The sequence below is a fragment of the Urocitellus parryii genome, chromosome 7 (genome assembly GCF_045843805.1).
Source record: "Urocitellus parryii isolate mUroPar1 chromosome 7, mUroPar1.hap1, whole genome shotgun sequence".
NCBI lineage: Eukaryota > Metazoa > Chordata > Mammalia > Rodentia > Sciuridae > Urocitellus > Urocitellus parryii.
In genome coordinates, this window is record NC_135537.1 from 15,949,123 (window position 1) to 15,972,994 (window position 23,872).

Genomic DNA, 23,872 nt, shown 5'->3' on the forward strand with positions numbered 1-23,872 from the left:
AAGGCTTGTGTTGTTGAGATTTCCTAAGTGTGGGTACAGTAGCCAGATGTTTAACAATCATATAAAAAGTTAATATAAAATCCTTGACCCTTCCACCCCAACATTTTTAAAAGTTTTGATTCACCTTTAATAGAGAAAATAGCATCTCATATTTCTCTTAAAAGTTATGATTAAAAAAAATTTCCTTCTTTAAGATCCACCCTCAGTGGCACTTCCCATCTGGGACTAGCTCTTGTGTTTGATACAATCACTTGAAGTTAGGGAGACCGACAACTTGGAAGGATTTACTGTCCTTCAAATACATGTGTTAATTAGGGCATGGTTGCTTTCACTTAGGTTCCCTGGAAGTGTCTCTTTACCTCCATTAGGTTAAAAAAAGAAAAAGAAAGAAACAAACATCGGAAAGGTTTTTTTTTTTTTTTTTTTTTTTTTAAGACAAGGAAAAAGTTGATGGTTTCCATTTGACCTTCCCACCTTTGTCCAGGCTACCTCTTTACCTCTTTATTCAGTGTGCACATTTGGTAGTCCTGCAAAGCTGATTTGATAGCAAAGACTTCAAAATTGGATGTGGAAAGCTTCTGTAAGGGCGGTTTTGCTGAGCCAGTGGGGAGAAGGCAGCAGGAGCTCTGCTTCATCTTTCATCCAGGACAACCAAGGTCCCTTGATTTTATCTGAATACTCCCCGCCCCCATCCCAGGTAGAGACAGAGAAATGCTTCCCCATTTTTCCTGAGGGATTCACATCCCGAGGCTGATACAGAGCCTGGGCCTGACTGAATTTAGACCATGGCCAGGCTCTGCACCCTGCTAGCTGGCCTCTGTCTGGACCAGTGTGGGGGGCCAGGTCCCAACCCCCAGGCTGGTGGGAGAGCAGTTGTCCATCTTTTCAGCTCAGCTTTCACTGAGAGGATGAGCCTGGTAGCAGCACCTGTCACTCCCTCTGCACCTGATGCCTCAGGGTGGGCAGAGGAGACCAAGTCACTGCTGCTTCCCTCGGGGAAGAGGAGAACGGAGGGCAGGGTCCAGGATGGGACAGGAGAGAGCAGGGTGCTGCAGAAGCTGAAGGTGGCCAGCCACGAGTTTGGTGGAGGGGTCAGACAACGAGGTGCTGTTTTGAGAGGCATCCTAATAGACAGACATAGTTTCATCACCCTGAACTTGGGGCAGCTGGGGAGGTGACCTCTCCAGCCCAGTGAGCAAGCTCTGCAGAGAGGTGGGGAAGACGGCGCAGTGTCAGAGCAGAGCAGGAACCTGCCCAGGCTGCCGGGCCAAGGCAGGGGGCCAGCTGCAGTGCTGAGAGCAGGACCAAGGAGAGGGACAGGGACCCAGCTGGGCTTTAGGAGAGCTGTTCTGGCCATGGTTTGTTTATTCCTTCCACAAATGTGTCTCTGCTTCGTGCCTTGGGAAAGTAAATAAGATTAAAAATCTTTCCTGACCCTCGAGCAGAGAAATTGTGGATTTTTTTTTTTTTTAATTAAAATGGACCCAAATGATGTCTGTCCTCAAAGCCGGCACCATAGGGCAAGACCGCATGCATTTTGTGGTGGTCACTTTTGCTTTTGCAGTCCTGGGGACTGAACCCAGGCAGACGCTCTTTACCGAGGTGCATCCCAGCCCCATTTCATGGTTTTTCATTTAATAACCTCTCTGGGGTAAAATGTCAGCGTGGGATTTTCCTCATAGTGTATTTCCACAAAGCTGTTTACTGCATGTCAGAGTTTGTGTGCTCTGTGAGGAAGGCAATGGCTGTTCCTAAAATACTTTCCGTGGAGCAAAGTAGTAAAATTATTGAATATTCTTTTTTCTCTTAGAATACAAAAAGGCTCGCCAAGAGATAAAAAAGAAGTCCTCAGATACACTGAAACTGCAGAAGAAAGCAAAAAAAGGTAACTCCGAAAATTGTGTCATTGATGTTGTCATTTTGAGAAAACATGAACACGCTCTGGATCCATCTCCAAAGCAGGTGTTCTGTTTGTAGACTCAATGTCTGATGGCCCTGGAGAACCCATAGAGGCAAGTAGGACCTATCCGAGTTAAAGCTCTCTAAGTGCAGACTGCCTGTGAGTTGGAAGCCCCTGCCAAGCTGGACTTGCCTTGTTCCTTCCCCTACGTTTGTCTTCAAAAATCTGACGGTTTCCATGCCTACTGTGCTTTGTAATGAAAGCTACAAATTTCTTGGAAGCCTTGGGAGAATGCAAAGAAAGCTTTATGCAAATGTTCTATAGTAATTATTACAGAAATTATGTCATTTTCTCCTCCATCTTTCACAGCCTATAATCTCTGAAACCCTCTATTAAGTCTTGGGAGAGTGTTGGGGATGGCTGCAGCAGGGGCCAGAGTCACTGCCACTTTGGGGATTTTCCAGGGTGTTCATGAAGGAGGAGCTTGGTTATTCACCAGTAAGAGGAACTAGGTGGTGCAGGGTCCCCTCCCTCTGCCTCCCTGTTTAACCAATGGAGGGTCACATCCATGACCTTTGCTCCCCAGAGCAGAAAAATCGAGCTAAATCCACTTTGCAAGCATTCATGTTAGAAAGGCCTAGAATGTAGGAACTTTCTCAGGAGGTGGAGAAGGGGATATTCCTTCCAGACGGTTCTTCTTGGTACCAAGTTTTTGAATCTGGCGCATCCTGACTGATAAAATGGTATTCTTCCTTCACGCTGCTCTGTGAGTGGTATATAGTATTATTTTGCGATACCAACCTTTATAGGTAGCGATTTCCCAAACCCAATTTTCTCTTTCCTAAACCACCAGGTCTCATTTGGATTTAAAAGAAAATGCATTTGGGGATACTGAATGGTGGATGGTGTTGGGTCGGGGGAGGTGATGCCTAGACGAAGGATATAAGCTTTGACATTAAGAAAAAAAGTCCCTTCCCTCTCTCAATTCTTACAAAAGCCATAAGCCTGTTTCAGAATTAAATCAGATGGATTTTCACCCACAGTCAGATTTCCAGTCCCCTTCAGATCCAGCGGTTTCTTTGGGATGTGTTTTTCTGGTTTGGAGTGTCTCAGATTTACATTCCATCTAATGAGGGCCCCTGGGAGCTCGTGTTGGACGAGTAATAGGGTTTGTGGCCAGTAACACCTTAGTGAGTCTAAAGGTGAATGTTGGTAAACAAAATTGCCACCAAATCTCATCAGCTCTGAGTCCCTGTGCAGAGCGGGCTGGTTCATCTCATTGACATCTTGGCACTTTAGGGATAGGAGGGATTAATGGGCTCAGAGAGAAGGGCCAGGAGAGATGGGTAGGCTTAGAAAAGTCTCGGCGTTTGGTGAAAAGGATGAGGTAAGAAAGAGAGGCTGTTTTCCCTTAGCTTCCCGGAGTTCTCTTTTCAGAGGCCTTAAGTTCTGGCTGCAGAAATAATCCTTTTATCTAAGTTCTGCATGAAAGCAAAAGGGTCCCTGCCTGCCACTCAGAGTTACTGGCATTGTCCAATTAGCAGAATGTGGACCTCTGGGTGAAGCCTGATAGGTTGCTCACAGTGCAACATAAAAGGAAGTTTCTGGCAATTAGACGTGCCTAGCCCTGGCTCAGGCTGCCTGGAGGATAACAAGATGCCCATTGGAGCCAGACGGGGTGCTGGACTGTGCATAACATGAAATGTGTCTGGCTCTGGGACTTGGGAATGATTGGCCATGAGTTGAGAGGTTTCCTGGGGGCACTTGGGCCTGAGGCTGAGGGAATGCAGCCTGTGATCAGGGGCTTCTGGAGCAACTGTCTTTTTGGCCATCTCAGGTACCACATCTTGCAGATAGTGGATTCCTGTCTACAAAATCAGTCACATCTGTAGCTTTCAAGGTTCTGGATGATATTCTGGTTACTTCAAGGGACAATCAGAAGATGATCTTTTATTTATTTATTTTTAATTTAAAATTTTATTTTGAGACAGAGTCTTGCTCTGTGTTGTTGCCCAGGTTGGTCTTGAACTTAGCGATTCTTCTGTCTCAGCCTCCCAAGTAGCTGGGATTACAGGCCCAGATCCTATTTCTTTTCTTTATAAATGTATTTTTTCCTAAAATATGTAAGTACATTTTGGGGCCAGGTGCTCATCTTTGCATATGTCTGGAAGTGAACGTAGCCTTCCAGAATGTACCAGAGGTATTATTCTGACCACACTCTTGTGGAGTGTTCTCCTAGCAGGCATGTGACCCATAATTGGAATGAAACACCACAACTTAAAGGACCAGAAGAAATCTGAAGAAATCTGAAGGCTTTTGATTATTTGGGGTTGGTTAGCTGAAATTTTCCTTTGTGCTAGAAAACCTCTTGAATTTATCTGGTTCATTCCCATCAAGGGCCAGTTTCCTGAAATCTTTTTTTTTTTTTCTGGATATTGAACCCAGGTGTGCTTTACCACTGAGCCACATCCCCAGCCCTTTTTATTTTTTATTTTGAGACAGGGTCTCACTAAGTGGCTTGGGACCTTGCTAAATTGCTGAGGCTGGCCTTGAACTTTAAATCCTCCTGCCTAGCCTCCTGAGCTGCTGGGATTACAAGCAGCCCTAATTCCTGAACTCTTAGATTATAAAATGTTAGCATGTTAGGATGGAATGAAGACTTTGGATACATTTTTTGTTTTGTTTGTCCTAACAGAACTGAATCTGACTTATAGCCAAATAATCATTTTCTTTTTAATATATTTTCAGGAGTCTATAAAGCAGGGATTTTGTTTTGTTTTGATTTTTTAAAAAAATATTTACTTTTTAGGTGTCAATGGACCTTTATTTTTATTTATTGATAGGTGGTGCTGAGAATTGAACCCAGTGTCTCACACGTGCTAGGCAAGTGCTCTACCACTGAGCCAGAACCCCAGCCTGTTGTTTAGATTTTTTACTATTACCTTTTTCAAAAACTATGATCTTTGATCTAGAAATTCTTCTGACTCTCCTTTGGAAAATTTCTCATGCCTTTGTGCACATCAGCCTGGTTTCAGCACCACCCTTGACTCTAGTAAACACATCATACAGGAGGGGACTTTTACTCTTCTTACTCTACAAAAATCACTTTTTATCACATTCTTTGACTCTTTTTGTTAACTGTAGAGGGTGGTAGTTTGTAATACAAAGGCATTTAAATATTTTCATTTAAAAAACTTTTAAGTGGTTTGTCTTTTGTTAGGTTTATTCTGAAATCATTTTATTTTATTTATTTTTTGGTACTGGGGGTTGAACTCAGGGGCTCTCAACCACTGAACCGCATCCCCAGCCTTATTTTGTATTTTATTTAGAGACAGGATCTCACTGAGTTGCTTAGCACCTCCCCATTGCTGAGGCTGGCTTTGAACTCTATCCTCCTGCCTCTGGGATTATAGGTGTGGGCCACCACTTGGCCCCAAATCACTTGAAAGTGACTTGGGGCATGCTCCAGCTGCAGCCATGTGCCTGATTTTCTTGAAGGCCAGCCAGTGTGACCTCTAATAGTGGTATACATGGGTAGGAGTTGGGGCTGGATAGGGACAGTGGCATGCCACCTCCGGAGATTCTGCTATGGTGCACAGACAGGGTTGGGGGCACAGGGCAGAGCCAGCCTTGTCAACAGGTAAGGGGACAAAGCAACAGGAAGTTGCAGAAACAGTGTGGAGCTGCCCAGTCAGCCCTAGGCCCTGAGTGGTGCCACTCCATTCCTCTTGTATCAGCTCATTGCCTTTGGGGTCCTGGAGGTAAGAGAGGATCAGAACTGGGAGGTACTTGAAGTTGCTTACCTACTTTTGCCACCTCCATTTATGAAGTCAGTAGCCTTATTTCTCATTTAACTCAGTCCCAAATTATTAATTTAAATTTAGGATTGGGCTGGGGATGTAGCTCAGTGGTAGAGCACTGGCCTAGCATCCACAGGCCCTGGTTTGATCCCCAGCAACAACAGCAAACAACAACAAAAGTGAAATTAATTACAGTCAATCCTTCTGTCTTGATTGATAAACACTGAAAGTCTATCTATCTGGGACTTTCTTTGAGATGGAGAACTGGAATGAATATATGTTAACTTTAAATAGCTGAATCCATCATTTTCCACCAGAGCCTGCAAAGCCAATGCTGTAATGTAATAAGTAGACTCCGAGTTCCACACCAGCATAGTATGTGCCATTATATTGTATCCCATTAAGTTCTAAGTTTTCAATTCTGCAAATATTTCAATGAAATTGACACAGGTGCATTAAAGTAGGCTGAAAATCATAATCTAGAGCTTATATATATATATATATTATTATACTAATATCATGATATTATATTAATAATGTAATATATTTATATTCTTTTTAATACTGTATTTAAATTTTTATAGGTATTCTAGTTCTGGGACAGTGGAACACAGTAGATTAAAGTTTTAGTTTTTTAAAATTTTTATCCCATTTTAAACTTTATTTCTTGGTAGTCCCTAGATATTTTTTGAAGTTATGATAAATTACACTTGAAAGGTTTTCTTGCTAAGGCTTCTGAATTAGCCTCTTCTGGGTATATATTCTTCATTTTTCTTTACAAAATCCTTAGTCCCAATGGTGACAGTTACTGACTGGGAAGACTGGCGTTCAGGTGAGAAGGGAAGGGAGCTGACCAGGCAGGAAAGGGGAAGTAGGATGTGCCCCTCTTGGTGGGTGAGGTTTGACCACACGACATGAAGCGGGGCGGCCCACACGTGAGCAGAAGGTAAGACAGCTGCTGTCCGAATACCAGTTTGACTGTATTGTTTTCCTTTTTGTGTCAATTGTGTATCCTGCCCTTTCTCACCGTGCGCCCCCTGCCAGTGGACGCTCTGGGTAAGTCTCCATCCTCAATCTCTGGTGGCTGGTCACGGCGTGTTCCTTGCTGTGGGCTTTCCGTGGTTGATCAGACCTATGCTAGTTGCCTGAATTTTCCTGCCAGCTCAGAACAATCACTTGTGCCTCCTTAATTTCCCATAACTTGAAGAAAATTGTGTGTGTGTGTGTGTGTGTGTCTTAATCATTTTCTTTCTTGGATGTTTGGCCATTAAAGGTGTTAGGCTATTGTATCTGCATAGTTCAGTAATAGACTCATGGAAAAAAGAAATACCGAGTGATTTACACCCTCCCTCCCACAGGACACCAATGTAATTATACATGCATACATGTCTGCACTTGGCTGTTGATGTATGTATGTATGTATGTGGCCCACAAACAAAATATGAAGAGCTACACCAAATAACTCCTCAAAATTATTACTGAATCACATTTGATTAGATGAAGCTTCAAGATACCTGACTTTGTCCACCCAGGACCATAACATTCTTTTGAAAATCAAGAATTCATCTTAAAAAAACAGAAGTATTTCTTATTTCAGCAGAGTTTGTGAAAAGTTTCAGAGGTATCAGATCTTCAAATTCAATACTGACAATGATTCTCTTGACTGAATGTGACCCTCACTCTGTGGGTGATCATGCTACTGAAATGCAAGCTGCTTTGGAGTCTCGTTGCTGTCCCTGTCTCAGGAAGGTCTGTCTGTGAGGTGTCCGTGTGGCTGTCTTGCCTAAGCGTGCCCAGCTATTTCCCGAGCATTTTACTGGCAGCTCCTAAGAGGTGTTTGAATTGGATTGTGTCGTCCACGGTGAACCCAATCCACGCAGTCTCCTTTGACAGCGGAGTCAGGATGTCCCTCCGTCCGAGGAGACGAAGTTTTGCCTCTGTGTCCCTTTGTGATGTTGGGCTAGTCGTCCCCCAACTTTAAAAAGGACGGTACCTTTCAGTTCTCAATATTGTGATTATGAAGCTGCTTGAATGGTTATAGTAAGCCTCTGGAAGGAAGGTAAGACAAGCCACGCTTTTGCTTATTGCTATAAAATTCATATAGCATCAAATTTATAATTTAACCATTTTAAATTGTGTGTTTCAGTGGCCTTTAAATATTCACAGTGTTGTGCAAACATCAACACTATCTAATTTCCCTAGAAGGACACCTCACGCCTGTTCAGCAGTAGCCCCTGTCACCCAGCTCCCCACCCCTCAGAACCACTCACCCACTTTCTTCTGTCCCTGGGTTCACCTCTTCTGGACATTTCATATACATGGAATCATACAATATGGGGCTTTTTGTTTTTTGTTTTTGTATCAGGGATTAAACCCAGGGGTGCTTAACCACTGAGCTACACCCACAGCCCTTTTTATTTTTTATTTTGAGACAGAGTTTCACTAAGTTGCTGAGGGCTTCACTAAGTTGCTGAGGCTGGCCTGGAACGTGTAGTCCTCCTGCCTCAGCCTCCTGAGTTGCTGGGATTACAGGCGTGTGCCACCAGGCCCTGCTCAATGTGGGGACTTTTGAGGACAGTCTCTTGACTCTTTAGTTTTATGAGACGCTTTACTGAGAGCCTGGCATGAGTCAGTTCAGGGGGTAAACAACATTTTTGTTTGAAAGGATGAAAGATAGATTTGGAATGAATGAAGAAACCACACAGCCACCTGGCTTTTCAACTTCTAAAGATTCTGCTCATTTTAGTCACAGACATTTCTGCAGCCCCATTAGTCCCCTCTCTTGCTGGGGCAGGTTCAGAGGGCAGAGCCACAGTGCTGGGTATGTCAGCAGTGGTGATTGGGAATGAAAAACCAAGAATAGGGCTGGTCTGTGGCTCAGGGGCAGAGCACTTGCCTATCAGGTGTGAGACATGGGGTTCGATCCTAAGCACCACATTAAAAAAAAATATATATATATATATATATATATATATATATATATATATATATATATTTATTTATTTATTAAAAAAATAACCTAAGGTAGCTGAATAGTCCAAAGATGTTGTAAGTTTTTAAAACAAATTTTAAATCAATTTTGAGCCTGGAAATCTAGATTTTAACAAGTTTCATCATAGTTGAAATGTTCTTGGGCCAGGGGCTGGAGCTCCTTGGTAGAGCACTTGGCCCGTGTGTATCAGGTCCCAGGTTCTGTCCACAGCTCCACCAAAACCAAACAAACGAAAAATTGAAAACAGCAAAAAAAAATTAATTTTGATCGATATATGTAGATAGATAGATACTTGGAACTCTCCTTTGAGCTAATTAGAACTATTTACCTCAAACTCCAGAAGTCCGGGTCCCTGCATAAGCAGGAGCAGGGACCTCTGCAATGGAAGGAATTTGCAACTCGAACTTGATCTTCCTCAAACCAGTTCTTTACTTTGCTGGTATCTGTGACAGATACCAGCAAAAAGTGTGGGTGGGCAGAGAGGAGGGGCCTGGTGGGCTTGGAGGTGGCATCATGGCCCTGGGGAGGATGACAAGGGTTCAGTTGGAGGAGAACCAGGAGAGGTGCCCAGGCAGAGGGATAGGATGACCCTGGATGTGGCCCTGTAATCAGGAGCCCCAGAAACAGTGGGAGGGTAGACCTGGTGCAGGGGGTGCTGGGAGAGGCACTGTGTGACACCCAGGGACAGCCTCAAGCCAGGGTGGACTGCAAGCGGAGAACTCGGTGACCTCAGGCTGCGAGCGCAGCCTCAGCCCCAGGATGGTGCTATCCCTGGACCTCGTTTCTGATCAGATGCCAGACTAGTCTGCAGTTCTCCTCTCAGCATCCATCTTTCCTGGAAATCCCCAGCACTGTTGAATCTTCTACGGTGGCAGTGGTTTATGTCCCCAGCCCCACCCAGCCTGTGCATGTATCCACGTGAGCATTTCTCCTGTGACTGCCAAGCCAGTGACACCACCCTGAGTGGCCCTGAAACCTGCAGCCAGTGGGTCAGTCAGCCTGCCTCAGTGGTGAAAACTGAATGTGCCCAAGGCCCCCCAGCCACCCCTCCTGGTTCTTGCAGACAAATGCTGCAAGGATTCCTCTCCTGCAGGAGGAGCCAGTGGAGAGAGCCAGGGAGCAGCTGGGGGATGTTTCCTCTTGGTCCTTGGAGGAGGCCACACCCAGTGCTGGAAGCAGAGGGGGGTTCAGGAGGAAAGCCAGGTTCTTCGTACCTGAGTGGTAGGATTTCCCCCTTTCAGACCTGCTGTGACAGTTGGGAAGCTGTCCCTGACCACAGTAGGTCAGTAGAGGCTTTGAATTCAACCCTGCAAGCGCCTGCTCAGGACCTCACATTTCATATGGGAGTGCCTGGTCCTCAGGCCTGTGTTCACCAGCCTGTCTCGCGGTGGGGCTTCCGGGTAAAACCCGCCAGGCAGCTGAGGGCTCCACCTTTGCACAGCTGGTCTCTGGTGGAGCCTCATGCTGGTAAGGATGGCCACCAGTGCCTTGCTGGTGATTTGCTGTTGACTCTGGGCTCAAAATGTTCCCATGCACAATGAGTGTTGTGGAGTTTCTCACCCTACCCTGGTGTCCCTGTGGCCACATTCAGAGGCCAGGGGGAGAGGTGTCTACAGGGTGGGGTCTCAATAGGAGTCCAATGCTTTTATCAGCTTTAATTTTACTCATATGCAAAATAACAGTTAAAAGAACAAGTTGCTTGAAATGCTGATTCCTTACACATGTGGTTTGTCTGTCCTTGGGGACACTGAACAGACATGAGGAGCATGACTAGATGACATGGAGGGAGGGGCTGGCTGCTGTCTCCCTTCAGGTGCAACCATAAGCCTTTCTCCCGGGGCTAATCGAGTCCCACCGTGCGCCATTCTTCACTTCATGAACGTTCTTCTTGACTACTGCAGTTGGGTCTCACACCAAGGAAGCCTTCGCTCATCCCCAAAACACGGAGGAGGAGCCTGCTCTGTGTTGGCTCTGCCAGCTGCTCCAGAGGCCCAAGATGGCAAAGGCATTTATGTCTAATGTCATTCCTAATGACACTCCTGTCATTCAGGAAGCTGGGGGTGGGGTGGGCGTGGGAGGAACTGGAGCAAAGACCAAATCTATGTTTTTGAATTAGCCAGCAGCATTCTCACATCCCACAGAGGAGGCAGCATCAGGGGGCCCATTCATTGTGAAGAAAGTGCCATAAGTGAACACAGAGACAGGGACTGGGTTCTGGGAGGAGCTAGCCTAGGCAGGCTCTTGAAAGTTGAATTGGGAGGAGGAAGGGGTGGGTGGGGGAAGAAGGGCGATCCTGCACCCTAGGAGGAGGGAGTGGGTGTGAGGCACAAAAACCCAGGTAGCAGGAAGCTGGAGATGTCTGCTGTTGCTGCTTCCATTCATTTCCTCAGGTGCAGGATGCTGGGGTGCAGGATGGATTATGGGCAGCCACACCCTCCTGGCCTCCTGGACCAGGGTGGAGTGGTGTGGAGAGGGTGATGCCTTTCCTCCCATCACGAGGGTCACAGCAATACCCCTCAAAAATATACCAAGTTTATTTAACCATAGCATCAGGTGACACAGGAACCTTCAGAGGAAGACACAAAGACACTGCTGTGTGCTTACCTTTGGTGAAGTAGGGGTGGCCTGCTGTAGCCCTGTGGTTGGACAGAGGGTCTGCACTAGTGGTCATAGACTGAGGGGGACACCCAGCAAGGCATCTGATCATATTCTTCTTAGTCTCTCTACGACATTCCTTCTGTCACCAGAGGGGGTCCCAGGAAGTCCTGGAGAGGGGACTTCTCAACTCAGGGTTCAACAGTGGGGTTCCTGATCAATGTTATGGAAAAGAATTTCAAAACCTGTCGGAGAGGAACAAGCTGAGATCGGATCAGGAAAGCAAAGAATACGTCCTTGGGTGGGCGGGGGGAACATGGGCTGTCTCAAAGATTGGGATGCACTTTTGGGGTCTTTTAGAGGAAGCTCTGTGAGGAGTGGGCATGGGAAGAAATGTGGGGATGCCATCAATCTGGTAATCACAAGATGGGTTAAGGTTCTCAGGATCTTAAGGTTGACATCTCCATTATCTGATCAATAAATAACATTGGGAATGTACCCTATGAGTTTCTTAAAATAGCATATCTCCCTTTGCTTAATCTGTTCTAAAAATACATCTGTTCGTACATTGCAGAGGGCAATTTTGACTAAGTGAGTGAATTTACTGTAACTTCAAGATTGATAGATTTCTCAGAAATTTGGGAGTGACCCACCAGGGAACTAACTAATGAAGAAAAGGAATGAGGATCCTCAGCAGCAGGCTTTCCAATTGAATTCACAGTCTCCTTCTCTCTTCTCCTTTCTGCCTTTTATTTCTTCTTTTATTTCACCTTCCTCCTAGGTACCAGGGTAGGTGTGCCCCAGAGTGAAGTTCTATTTATTGATTATTTTTTGGTAGTGCTGGGGATTGAACCCAGGGCCTTGTGCATGCAAGGCAAGCACTCTACCAACTGAGCTACATCCCCAACCCCCCAGGGTGAAGTTCAAATGAGAGTTCTTTGTGGCCAACTCTGGGACAGAAGGCCGGGGAAGGTTGGAATATTTTTAGGCTTTCGGACTGCTTTGAGGGAAAAGGGCACTAGTTTCTATGACCTTGGAGAAAGGCATTTCTAGGGTCTGTGACTTGCATCTGGGAGACAGGCGGGCAGAGGCTCTGGGGCTGTTTCTGAGCCACTCAGTGCCTTTGGTTTAAAGTGCTCAGCTTGCCAAAGCAACGTCCCTTCCTGAACCCCAGCAGTGGCTATCAACAGGCAGTTGCCCCTGGAGTTTGATGATTTCCTTAATGGAGGGTGGGGATGGGCGCTAGTGTGAAGGATGCCAACCCACACGAGAGCCTGGGGTGATCAGGAAGAGCATGTTTTTTCCATACTGAGGGAAGGTGCAGGAGCATGTGGTATTTTTGGAACTTACACAGGTGTGAGGGGTGAGGCGCTTCTTCCTTCGGGTAACATGGCTCGGTGGGTTAGGTGGAGGTGAATCCGAGAGAGCAGGACCAGATCCTGGCTGTGGTTACCACACTGAAGACCTGATGTTCAGATCTTGGATGGAGCCCTTGAAGCCACTGTGGCTTCTAGAAAACTGTGACATGATTGTGCGTATTTGGATTAGACTGGTGGTCCCACTGGAGACCCAGGTAGCAAGTGGCCATTGTCCAGACAAGAGGTGACGGTGGCTGAGGCTCAGGGAAGTTGGCCATAGGGATGGAGAGAGAGAGAGATGGATTCAGGAGTGGTTTAGGAAACAGCAAAGGAGGAGTGAAGGTGACCGCAGGTTTCTGGATCTGGCCACCAGGTGGTGGATGGTAGAGTGGTTTGTTTTGTTTTGAATATTTTTATTCGTGGTCACCTCTGTTTATTGATTTGTTTATATGTGGTGCTGAGCACCAAACCCAGTGCCTCACAAATGCTAAGCAAACCGTTCTACCGCAGCCTGGTAGAGTGCATTCTTTTTTTTAACCACAAGAGGAAGCATTTAGGTGACGCGAGACTTCTCTGCTTGAGACATCCTGTGGTAAGCTGCAGTTGTCGTGGGGTGTTTTCTGGTTATTCTTTTCTTTTGCTTTAATTAACAGCTGATTGCATTGGGTCTTAATCTGTTTTCTGTTGCTATAACTGAAGACCTGACATCAGGTACTTTATAAAGATATTTATTTGACACTCAGTTCTAGAGGCTGGGAAGTCCAAGAGCATGCTTTTGGCAACATGGTGGGGGATCACCTGGCAAGACAGTAAGCGCACTGGCACAGTTCTCTCTTCCTCTTCTAATGATACCGCTGGTGCCATCATGGGGCTCCACCCTCATGGCCTCAGGTAATCCTAATTACCTCCCAGAGGCCCTACCTACACAGTCCACTAACATATGATTTGGGGATTATGTTTCCAGCACATAAATCCTAGTGACACGTTCAACCCTTAGCACCCAAGGAGCAGCAAAGAATCCTGATGGTGAAACTTGCACCTTTAGTAAAAGAATCATGGGGTCTTTTTGCATTTAATTACATCTCAAACAAAAGAAGACCTCAGCAAAAATTCCTTTTTAAAAATCCCACCCCGTCCAGCCTGCTCTCACTTGTTGAGGTGCCCGTGTTGGGACGTCTGTTGGGACGAGTCCAGGTGCCGGTGGCGCTGCCCAGCTGAGAGCACGCCCTGTGTAGCTGCTCCGAATGCCTGGGGATATCAGCCAGAAGCTACCCTATTGCCTTTTCATGAATAAAGGGAAACTGAGGCACAGTAGATTGAAAGAGTATCCGAAAGCGAGTTATCTGACAAATACAGAGGCTTTAAACATGTCGTCTTGTTTGCTCAACTCTATCTTCCTTTTGGTTTCTGATTGCTTTTGTTGTAGGAATCAATCAAACCCTGATGAAGGGTTTAAAGAGTAGAGATGACTCATCTAGGGATGATAAGGGCAGCTCCTTGTGACAAGAAAAGAGAATTCTTATTCCAGATTCTAATTTCCAGTGTCACCTTGCGTGTCTATTCCAATATCCGCATCCTTTATTTCGGCATTTCTATCCCATATGTCACTGGCTTTAGTTGCTGTCAGTTGTTAGATGCCCCATTAGTCTCTGAACCACTGCAAAAGAGAAAAATAATGACTGCCAGCTAGACGATGACACACCATTGGTTTTCAGACACGTTCTGATTTGCGAGGTGTAAAACTGCGAAAGGGGGAGCACCTCAGAGTGAAATGCAGCATTTGTGCGTGTGTTGGGGGCAGATTGAAGTCAGTTAGCAGGATTCTGATGGCTTTTCCCTCTGTCTTGGGAGAAATGACTTTGGCTGTTATGCTAACTCCTGGTGGCAGCCTTGACCCAGTGTGTTGGGACTGTTCTCCATCCCGAAGTCCTCTACTTGAGAAAGACCTTGGTGCAGGCTGGAGCTTGCTGAATGGGCTGCAGTGTGTGCCTGTAGGTGCTGGGCAGTCCCAGAGAGCGCTAGTCAGTCCCACCAGATCTCGCACTGGGGATGGAGCCTGTGCCTCTGTGCACACAGTGGGTGGAGCAACCCCACCCCAGCCTTAGAATGGCTGGTTGGGCTGTGACCCTGAGCTCCTGGTGTCCTTTCCAGCACTTGTATTTGCTGTGATCAGAAAGTACAAAGAACAAGGGCTTCTGATGAGGAGGGTCTGGGGCTGGATTCTAGCTAGGCCATTATTAGCTGGGTCCCGGTAATTGTGGCTGTTTAAGTCACTTTGTCTCCCTCAGTCTGTTTCCCCATCAAAAGAGGACATTCATTCCTGCCTTGAATGTTTGTGCAAAGATTAAGGAAAATAAAGGGTAAATGTTGGGAATTGATAATGGATCTTCCCCTCATTCCAGAAAGCTCTGTAGATTATCCCAACTTAATTTTAAAAGGCTTCCTTCCACCCTAAGAGTGCTGCCCCTTCACAGTGCTTTGCTCCAGGTACATTATTTTGCAAAGAGAATAACTAAAAGATTCCCCCCTGGGGGGTGGGTAGACAGGGGCTCCTGGCTGCTGCTCAGTGGATTCTCCAATGTGAATTCAATCAAGACCTGGAAACTGGCAGCGGGGGAAAAATAGTCATAGGACTGAGGCAGACTTAGATTTTGTAGAAAAGGCCAGACACAATTCTTCGTCAGGAATTTTGTCTGGAAAGCCCATCTAAGGCATCTAAGCCCTCCCTTCTTTTTTGGCTGCTGGTAGGTCCTGGAATTTGCTGGTTCTGAAGCCTTAAGCCATTTAAGGGCATGCTGGTTGGAACCAGAGAGCAAACTCTCTCAAGTCGCTGTCAGTGCCTCATTCATCTGCAGCTCCTGTGGCCTGCTGTCTTCCAGTCTAGGGCGCCAGGGAGAAGGCACAGTACTGCAAAAACACGCCTGGTTTCTGCCCTCGTGGGGCTTTCCTGTCACTAGGGAGGTTGACACTGCACAAATATCTAGGAAAATACAGGGGACAGTGGAACTGGGGAGGGCTGTAAAGGACGGGTATTAGGAGCTTCTGAGAGCAAGTAAGAGAATCCTGATCAGGGGAGACAGGCGGGTGTCCCTGAGAGAGGGAGAGTTAGGGACGAGCAGGTGGGAGGCAGGTGGGGAGGAAGGAGCGGGCCCCTGTGGATGGGCAGCACTGGACTCCGGAGGATGAAAGGGAGAATGGTCCAAGACAGCCGTGGCTGCAGGGTGATCAGCAGTGACCCAGATGTGCCTGGCAGGCTGTGCTGACATGGGACTTTTCCTGATAGTAGGGGAAGCTAATGAAAGGAGTGGGGTTTGGGGGTTGTTTGGGGAGAGCTTGTCCGAATGCGATTGGGGTGACGCTCTAGGAGCTGTTACTGCTGTCTGGACCCTGAGGGTGGAGGAAGCAGAGGGGAGACAAGAGGGGAGACAGGGAGCTGGTCTGTTTGGGATCAAGAATGGCCAGGGACCAGGGACCCATAGGTAAAACCCAAGTTTCTTGCAGTGCTGTGGTGCCCAGCCTTCCCCCGTGAGCCCGTAGCCACAGCAGGTAGATGTCTGTGAGGGGAAGCCCTTAACCACAGGGACCCAGGCTTGAGGAAGCAGAATGACTGCTGGCAGTGCCAGTGGGAGGGAAGTGGATGTGAAGCAGCCGTGTGTCCCCGGGTTCCCCATCCACAGACTCAACAAGCATGGGTCACAGCATGGGTCACAGACATTGAAAAAAAAATCGCATCTGTACTGAACATGTACAGACTTTATTCTTGTCATTATTGCCTAACAGTATAGCATAGCAACTATTTACTTAGCATTTATATTGTAATAAGTATTACAGGTAATCTAGGGATGATTTAAAGTATATGGTGGAGGCTGGGCGAGGGACAGTTGTCCCAACTGGCCCAACATTTTGGGCACATGCTGGTTAAGACAGCAGGATCACTTTAGCCCAGAGGCCAAGGCCAGCTTGGGAAATATAACAAGAATTTGTTTCCCAAAATAAATATAAAGTATATGGGAGGTTGTGTGTAGATTTCATGCAGATTGCCATTTTATGCAAGGGAATTGGACAACCAAAGATTTGGTGTCCTTGGGAGTCTTGGAACCACTTCCCCAGGAACATCAAGGGATGACCATATTATATCAGTACCAGTACAACTTGGAATTTAAGGACCTCAACAATTACTGTATTTTGAAGTTACTACTTCCAACTGGGACACGAAATAATTTCTTCCACAGTTTTTTTAATAAATATAATTATATGTTGTATTACCAAATTTAAGAAATAATCATTGTGTTTTTAGGTTATGATATATCCTAAATGGAATTGCTCTCACTATAACCATAATTAGAGCAATCTTTACAAGATTATACTTATCTTAGAATGTTACAAGTTGAAAGTCCTTTAATTATAACATAACACATATTTAAAATAACTGCTACAATCATAGAATAATTTAAACTTTGAACACATGCGCTTTGTTTTTCTAAAAATGTGGATACATTTTTAGAAGTCTAATATTAATTACAAGTAGATGGGTGGCTTATAATTTGTGAAAGGAAGTAAAGGTACAAATTTTGCAATTTCTCATAACTGTAGTCTGTTATTTTTAAAAAATTGCTTCTGTAATCAAAGCATTTCCGAACAGATTTGGCCAGACATTATGAACTTTAAAATCTGTTTCTTCAGGTCCTTCCATGCCTCTCCACCAAAGTCAAGCAAGCACATTCTGACATGGTCTGCAGCCCTTCATGTTTGGATATTAGAAGAGCATAAATGAGGTTAAGAGAGGCCTGGGGGTGTAGCTGGTGGTGGAGCATTTACCTAGCATGTACGAAGCCAGGGTTCCATCAGTGGCACCACACACAGCACACAAGGAGACCAACACTTTAGGGGCTGTGACTGTGGCTCAGTGGTAGAGCGCTTGCCTAGCATGAGTGAGGCACTAGGTTCGATCCTCAGAACCACATAAAAATGAATAAATAATATAAAGGCATTGTGTCCATCTACAACTAAAAATAAATAAATTAATTGAAAGAGGGCCTCTAGACCAGCACTGTCTAAGCCATGGATTGGCCAGGCAGTTTTCACAGGTGCTCAGAGAGTTCCTGAGCTTTGCCACTAGCAGGCTTGTGTGTGGACTCAATTGCACAAGCCAGCTCTTGAAAACAGAAGAGAAAACCCAAGTTTCTCGCAGTGCTGTGGTGCCCAGCCTTCCTCCGTGAGCCCGTAGCCACAGCAGGTAGATGTCTGTGGGAGGGAGCCCTTGACCCCTGGCAAACCCCCAGAGAGGATGGAAGATGAGAGGATGGGCTTTCTATCCCTGAAAACATGGAACCAGTGGCTCAGGTGGCCAGGTTAATGTCGAGGAATGGCGCCCCTGCATCCTGGAAGTGAGATTAAAGAAACACTGGAGGATTAGTGTGAGAGTAGAGGGTGAGTGGACAGCCCTGGAAATAGGATGGAACTATTTTTTTTTTTTTTTTTTTTTGGTCCTGGGATTGAATCTGGGGGCCACTGAGCCACATCCCCAGCCCTTTTCAAGTTTTATCTGAGACAGGTTCTCGTTAAATTGTTTAGGGCCTCGATAAATTGCTGAAGCTAGCTTTGAAATTGTGATCCTCCAGCCTCAGCCCCCGGAGCCTCTGGGATTACAGGTGTGAGCCACCACACCTGTCTGTAATGAAACTTCTTAAGCAGCAAATCTCCTTTTCTTTTTCTTTCTTTCTTTTTTTTTCCCCCTAATGCAAGGATTGAACCCAGGGGTTCACACATGCTAGGTAAGACTCCTACTGAGCTACATCACCTACTCCTTCCAAATTTATTATATAATGTAATTTGGATAAAGTCCCTCTGTGGTCTTAGATACTGTATATTGTACATATCCTGTATTCGTATGCCCTTGAACTCATGAATTATATATATACACTTATACAGTTGTGCACACTGTATTTATTGGCCATTTAAGACTTTTTAAAGGGTAATCTCTAACTACATACATTTTCCTATCACGTGCTAACTTAAAATTCATTGCCTGCATGAGAAGTGACTCTTCTTACTAAAATATGACTTTTCCTATGGAAACTTAGAGAATGTCCCAACCGCCTCTGGCTCCAAATTAAGCTTTCTCCTCAGTGCATGAGAGAAGTGTTTTCCTACACCCAGGGCAGTTTCCTCAAACCTTGTATTTTTTTCGTTCAGAAAAAATCAGTACATTCTCTTCAATGTTTTCTGTGTTGTTCTTAAGGGGTAGATGGCAGCTGGTCTGGCTGCTTCCTACAGGGTGCTGGAGCTGGTTCACTGGGCTGCAGGCAGTGGGCAGAGAATGGGCTTCACCTAGGGGCTCAGCTGTGGGCCCTGTCTGGGCTCTGCACCTTTCCCCCTAAGTCCTACGACTTCTCTAGGGTTTGACCTCCACAGAAACATAAGCAGGTTGGTTTGGATGAGCTTTAAGTCCTCTTAAAGGGCTGACATTCTGTGTTTAAAACTGTCATTGAGCACTTGCTGTATACTCACATAGCATTGTCCAGGGAGCACTTCAGGGAAAGGCCAAAATCCTGCCTTGAAGGACTTCGGGAATTCTTTGGGTCATATGGAGGCCCTTGCGTGGGCAGCCTAGGGGGAAGCTCAAGGGCTGTCTTCTCATGTGCCACCTTGTCCCCACCTGCAGATCAGACTGCAATAGCCTCCCTACACAGTTCCTGTTTGCCCATGGTTATCTTCTAGTGCAGCAAACTTCTGCAGAAGGCCACGTGTTGTTCTTGGCCTTAAGTCACAGTCTGTTTCAATAATCCGCTCTACTGTGGTTGCCAGAGCAGGTATATATACAGCACATAAATGAGCGGATGCTCTGTGTTCCTGGTAAAACTTCATTTACACAGTTTGCTGTTCAGGTTCTGAAGTTGTTTAAAAGGTTAACTCCCATCTGATACCCTAGAAGTGGTTGCCTCTGCCTAACCAGGGTCTTTGGACATGGCCAGATAAGAAAAGATCATGGCCAGGCTCAGGGCCCCCGAGCCGGGAGAGCAGATGCTTACCAGCTTCGATTTCAGGGGCAGAAACTTCTGCCCAACAAAAGCTCTTTGATTGACATTGACCCAGCAAAGCCAGAGTGTGCCCATTTTGGGGAGATAGCTGCAGGCCCTCACCTTGTTCATCCATCTCTAGCCTCTTCGGGATGCTCCCAAAGGAAGGAAGCCTGAGTCCCAGGCTTTTGTTGGCAGAAGGCTCTGTGGGGTCCTCCAGGCAGGAAGGCAGGTCATGAAGAGGCGCACCAGGAGATTCTCCTTGTTGTGAATAAAACAGATACGTGTACTCTTCAGGAGTTGGGAATTGGAAATGAACGGTCCTAGAAGAACAGCCACCTTAAATCTTTCTAGGGTACAAATAATTTTTTTTTTTAAGTTCTGGAAAACAGTGGTTTGGACTCCAGCAAGGACCCCAGGGAGGAGGGGTAATTGCTGCAGGAGCACGGTGTCTCAGCAAGCCACGCCTGGGGATTTGTTTTGTTTGCAGGGAGAGGTGACATCCAGCCTCAGTTGGACAGCGCCCTCCAAGATGTCAACGATAAATATCTCTTGTTGGAGGAAACAGAAAAGCAGGCAGTTCGCAAGGCTTTGATTGAAGAACGCGGCCGATTCTGCACTTTCATCTCTATGCTACGGCCAGTAATTGTAAGTTGATGGAAAGCTCTGGAAGGCTTGAGCTGCCAGGGTGCAGAGGGCTTCCATCTTATTTGTGTATCCACCATGGGGATGTTGAGAACCTTCTGCATGTCAGGAAGTCACATGGTGGAGTCACATGGTGGTAGAGTCATATCTGTGGTCCAGTGATTCTCTGCAGGTGCTGAGGGCTACGTGGCCACTCCTTGACCACAGTTCTTACCTCCAGATTTTCCACTGCACTTTTTCACCGCTACGTCAAGTAGGCCTAGCAGAGTGGTTCTCAAAGTGGAGTCCGTAGGCCAGCAGCATCATATGGGAACTGGTTGGAAGCAGAAATTCTTGGGCCAACCTAGATCCACTGAATTTAAAACTCGGGAGATGGGGACCCAGCCATCTGTGTTAAACAGGTCTGCCAGGTGACTTTTGAGACCTGATGGCCAAGCCAGATATCTAGGAGTAGCCATGAGGTTGATACAGGAAGAACCTCCTGTCATCAGGCTTCCTGTCTAAGGAGTCATTCACAAACCATACCCGAGAACCTTGGGAGCTGGCATCCTCGAAGCCAGGAGGGAGGGCACAGCTGGCCTCCCTCAGCCCTTGCCAGGCACCTGGTTTGAGTCATTCCCCTGAGAGTAGATGCTTTCCTTGGCTCCTTTTCACTGGGGTCCCTGGGCCCAGCTGGGCACTTTGGGAAAGTTAAGGGAGGGTTCCCATCTCTCGGTTCCTGCCTTACTTGCTATATACTAAGATGGTGGGAAAAAAAACAAGAAAGGGGGATGTTAACCTCAGTTGTAGTTGTGTTGTCACCAAGGTCTAGGCCCAGATAGCCCCAGATCACATCAGTCATTGAAGCCAAGCAGTGTCAGCTAGTGGACGGGGCTGTGCCGAGGATCCTGTGGGGACACGCAGGCCGTGTCCCGAGCACCGCCAGGAGGCCTTGTATTCACGCCGCACTGTCCCCAGCACATAGGTTGCTCCGTGTGAGGGCAGATTCCTTTTTCCTTTCTCTTTCCCAAAAGAAAGGGTTTATAATGCCTTGCTCAGTGGTCTCCCAGTCCCATGGCGCCATTCCTGAAAGACCTGAGGGTTTTAATGTGACCTTAATAAAAGCAGTTGGAACAAGACAATGAAGTGACCCACTCATGGTAATAATGGGGTATGAATTCTTTTCCTTCAGGAAGAAGAAATCTCCATGCTGGGGGAAATCACCCACCTCCAGACCATATCGGAAGATCTAAAGAGCCTGACCATGGACCCCCACAAACTGCCCTCCTCCAGTGAACAGGTAGGAGCCATGGTCAGGCACTCGGGGGGACAAGGCCTGAGGGGAAAGTTCCAGGCTCTGAGTGTCCCTTGTGGCATTTATCACATCTTAAATTGTATCCGTATTCACCACATCCCTGGCATTATCATCATGGTACCCATCATAGCCAGGTCCTATGCTGCACCTGAGCTGTGTGTGGGACACTGGTCCAGGCTCTCTGCATGGACTCCTCAGCTCACCGTCACTGTTATGTGCATTTGAGGAAGAAGGACACTGAGACAGTGACAGTTAGTCAGTGGTGGAGCTGGGATTCGAACTGAGAGGTCCAGTACCAGAGCCCGTGTGGCCACCTACCCTCTGGGAGTCGGCTCTCATCAGAACGTGACAGTGGTGGGATGTGGCTGTCAGGGCTCACTGTCCTCCAGTTCTACCACTCCAGGTAATGCTTGGGATCGCTCTGGTCTTAGGAAAAGAGGACGTTATTTCTGCTTCATTCGTTTGGTGCATGCAACATTGACCCTGTATCGAGTGGGAAGAGATGTATCGGGGGGAGCAATGGATGACTCGCTTACCAACTTTAGCCCTTTGTATACAATTCTTATCGCCTCCTCAGAGGGTCAATTCAGAGATAAATTTGGAGGTTTGTGTTTTCTGTCCTCCGAGGTGGCTCACCAGGCCACAGCCTGCTCTCCCTCATGAGTAGACATTTGTGGAGCAGCCCTCATGGGAATGAGAGCTGGACCTCACACTTGAATGGCACTTCGTCAGGCGGGGGAGACAGACACAGATATAATTGTGGAGGAATTGTGGTTTACTCTAGATGCTGTCAGGTTTTAAAGTTTCAGATCCTGGTAAAATAGGGCACGAGTGACCACTGAGTATCGAGTGGGTAGAGGGCAAGATCAACCAGCCTGGAAACCATTGTTGTCTTCAGGGGGCTACAAAGGGAAAATCCTGCCCGTCCTAGCCTGAGGCATAAATAGTGCTTGTACATTGTTCATGGGTCACTGTAATTATCTCTAACTCTCTTTCCACTGATATTTCAGGGTTTTCTTTTTTTCTCCCCATCCCCCATTAATTATAGTTTAGCTTATCTCAGAAAAGGATTGTGACATTGATGGATAGGTAGTGTGGCTCTTCCATTAAAACAGCTGAACGTTTCCTTTAATTCCCACCCACCGGGCGGGCAGCATTCGGATGCTCTGGTGGGTGTTGAGACGTGATGGATGGTATTTCCCTTCCTGGCACCTTGCTTACCCAGTTGGCTCTGTCCCTTCAGGTGATTTTGGACTTGAAAGGTTCTGACTACAGCTGGTCCTATCAGACGCCACCCTCTTCCCCCAGCACCACCATGTCCAGAAAGTCAAGCGTCTGCAGGTAAGTGAAGCCACCTTCTGCCGTTGCTTTCGGGGACAAGTCATCTTTCTGTATGCTGATAGGAGCCATTTATAGGAAAATCACTGATTTTTAAACAGGAAATGTTACGATGATCAGCTGAAAGAATGGCTGCTGTTGGTCTCACTCTCTGGGCTCTAGATTAATTTTGAATCCAAAAGAAAACCCCATTGATCCTCACACTGGCCGCTGTGGCCTGCCCTCCCTCAGCTAGATGTTGCAGGGATTTTCCTATTTATGACACCACTTTTGATTTTGCTGTTTAGCAGAGTGAAAACCAAAAGGGCCAAAGAAGGATGAACTGAGGTGGATTCTTACCCAGGCTTATCTCACTGTTGCAGAGATAGTTAAGGATCTAACAGTGGTGTATGCCCTCATGGGACCCCCCGATTTTTATCTCAAGGTTTCATAAAATAAATGGAGTTCTTGCTCTGCCAGCCACCACCAGCATCACTGCTCTGCTAACTGGCACCATTACATACTGAGGCAGAATCACTTGGACGCATTCTGCCAGCTATAGGACTCTTCTCTAGCGGATTTGTCAGGTGGCCATTCTCGGCTTGCTGACTGGGAAAGTCGATTCTCTACTTGAAGGATGGAACCGTCATCAGACATCACTTGCCTTTCTTGGTAGGCTACACCTGCTGCTAATCATTTGATTTGTCAAAGCCAAATGAAGGTCCACTTCCTGTAAATTAACCTTGAGAGGAAGGAGCAGGTGTATGGAAATGTCTCTGTGCGTCCTGGCGTGTTTCATTTCACACTGAAGCTCGTACAGTGTACACTTCACAGGTGGGCAGGTCAAGAGGCTACATGCTGACGTGCTGCCCTGAAGATGTTGGCTGGTCTCCTGTCATCTTCCATGGGCTGTGTGTGTGTGTGAGAGAGAGAGAGAGAAAACATTTGTTTT

General features: G+C 46.6%; 1 protein-coding gene and 1 non-coding gene across 8 annotated transcripts in view; one reads left to right on the forward strand and one right to left on the reverse strand.

Annotated features, from left to right (window-relative positions):
* Mtss1 (MTSS I-BAR domain containing 1) overlaps nt 1-23,872 on the forward strand; it is a 153,998-nt gene that overhangs the window by 117,377 nt on the left and 12,749 nt on the right. For all 7 annotated transcript variants that reach the window (XM_077801457.1, XM_026406886.2, XM_077801456.1 and 4 more), the window contains exons 6-9: nt 1,811-1,885; nt 20,155-20,312; nt 21,481-21,588; nt 22,847-22,944. In XM_077801457.1, coding sequence (XP_077657583.1) covers nt 1,811-1,885; nt 20,155-20,312; nt 21,481-21,588; nt 22,847-22,944 — 439 coding nt within the window. The remainder of the gene's footprint in view (nt 1-1,810; nt 1,886-20,154; nt 20,313-21,480; nt 21,589-22,846; nt 22,945-23,872) is intronic.
* Trnaa-ugc (transfer RNA alanine (anticodon UGC)) lies at nt 12,120-12,192 on the reverse strand. The gene has a single exon. It is a non-coding gene; the product is annotated as a tRNA-Ala (tRNA).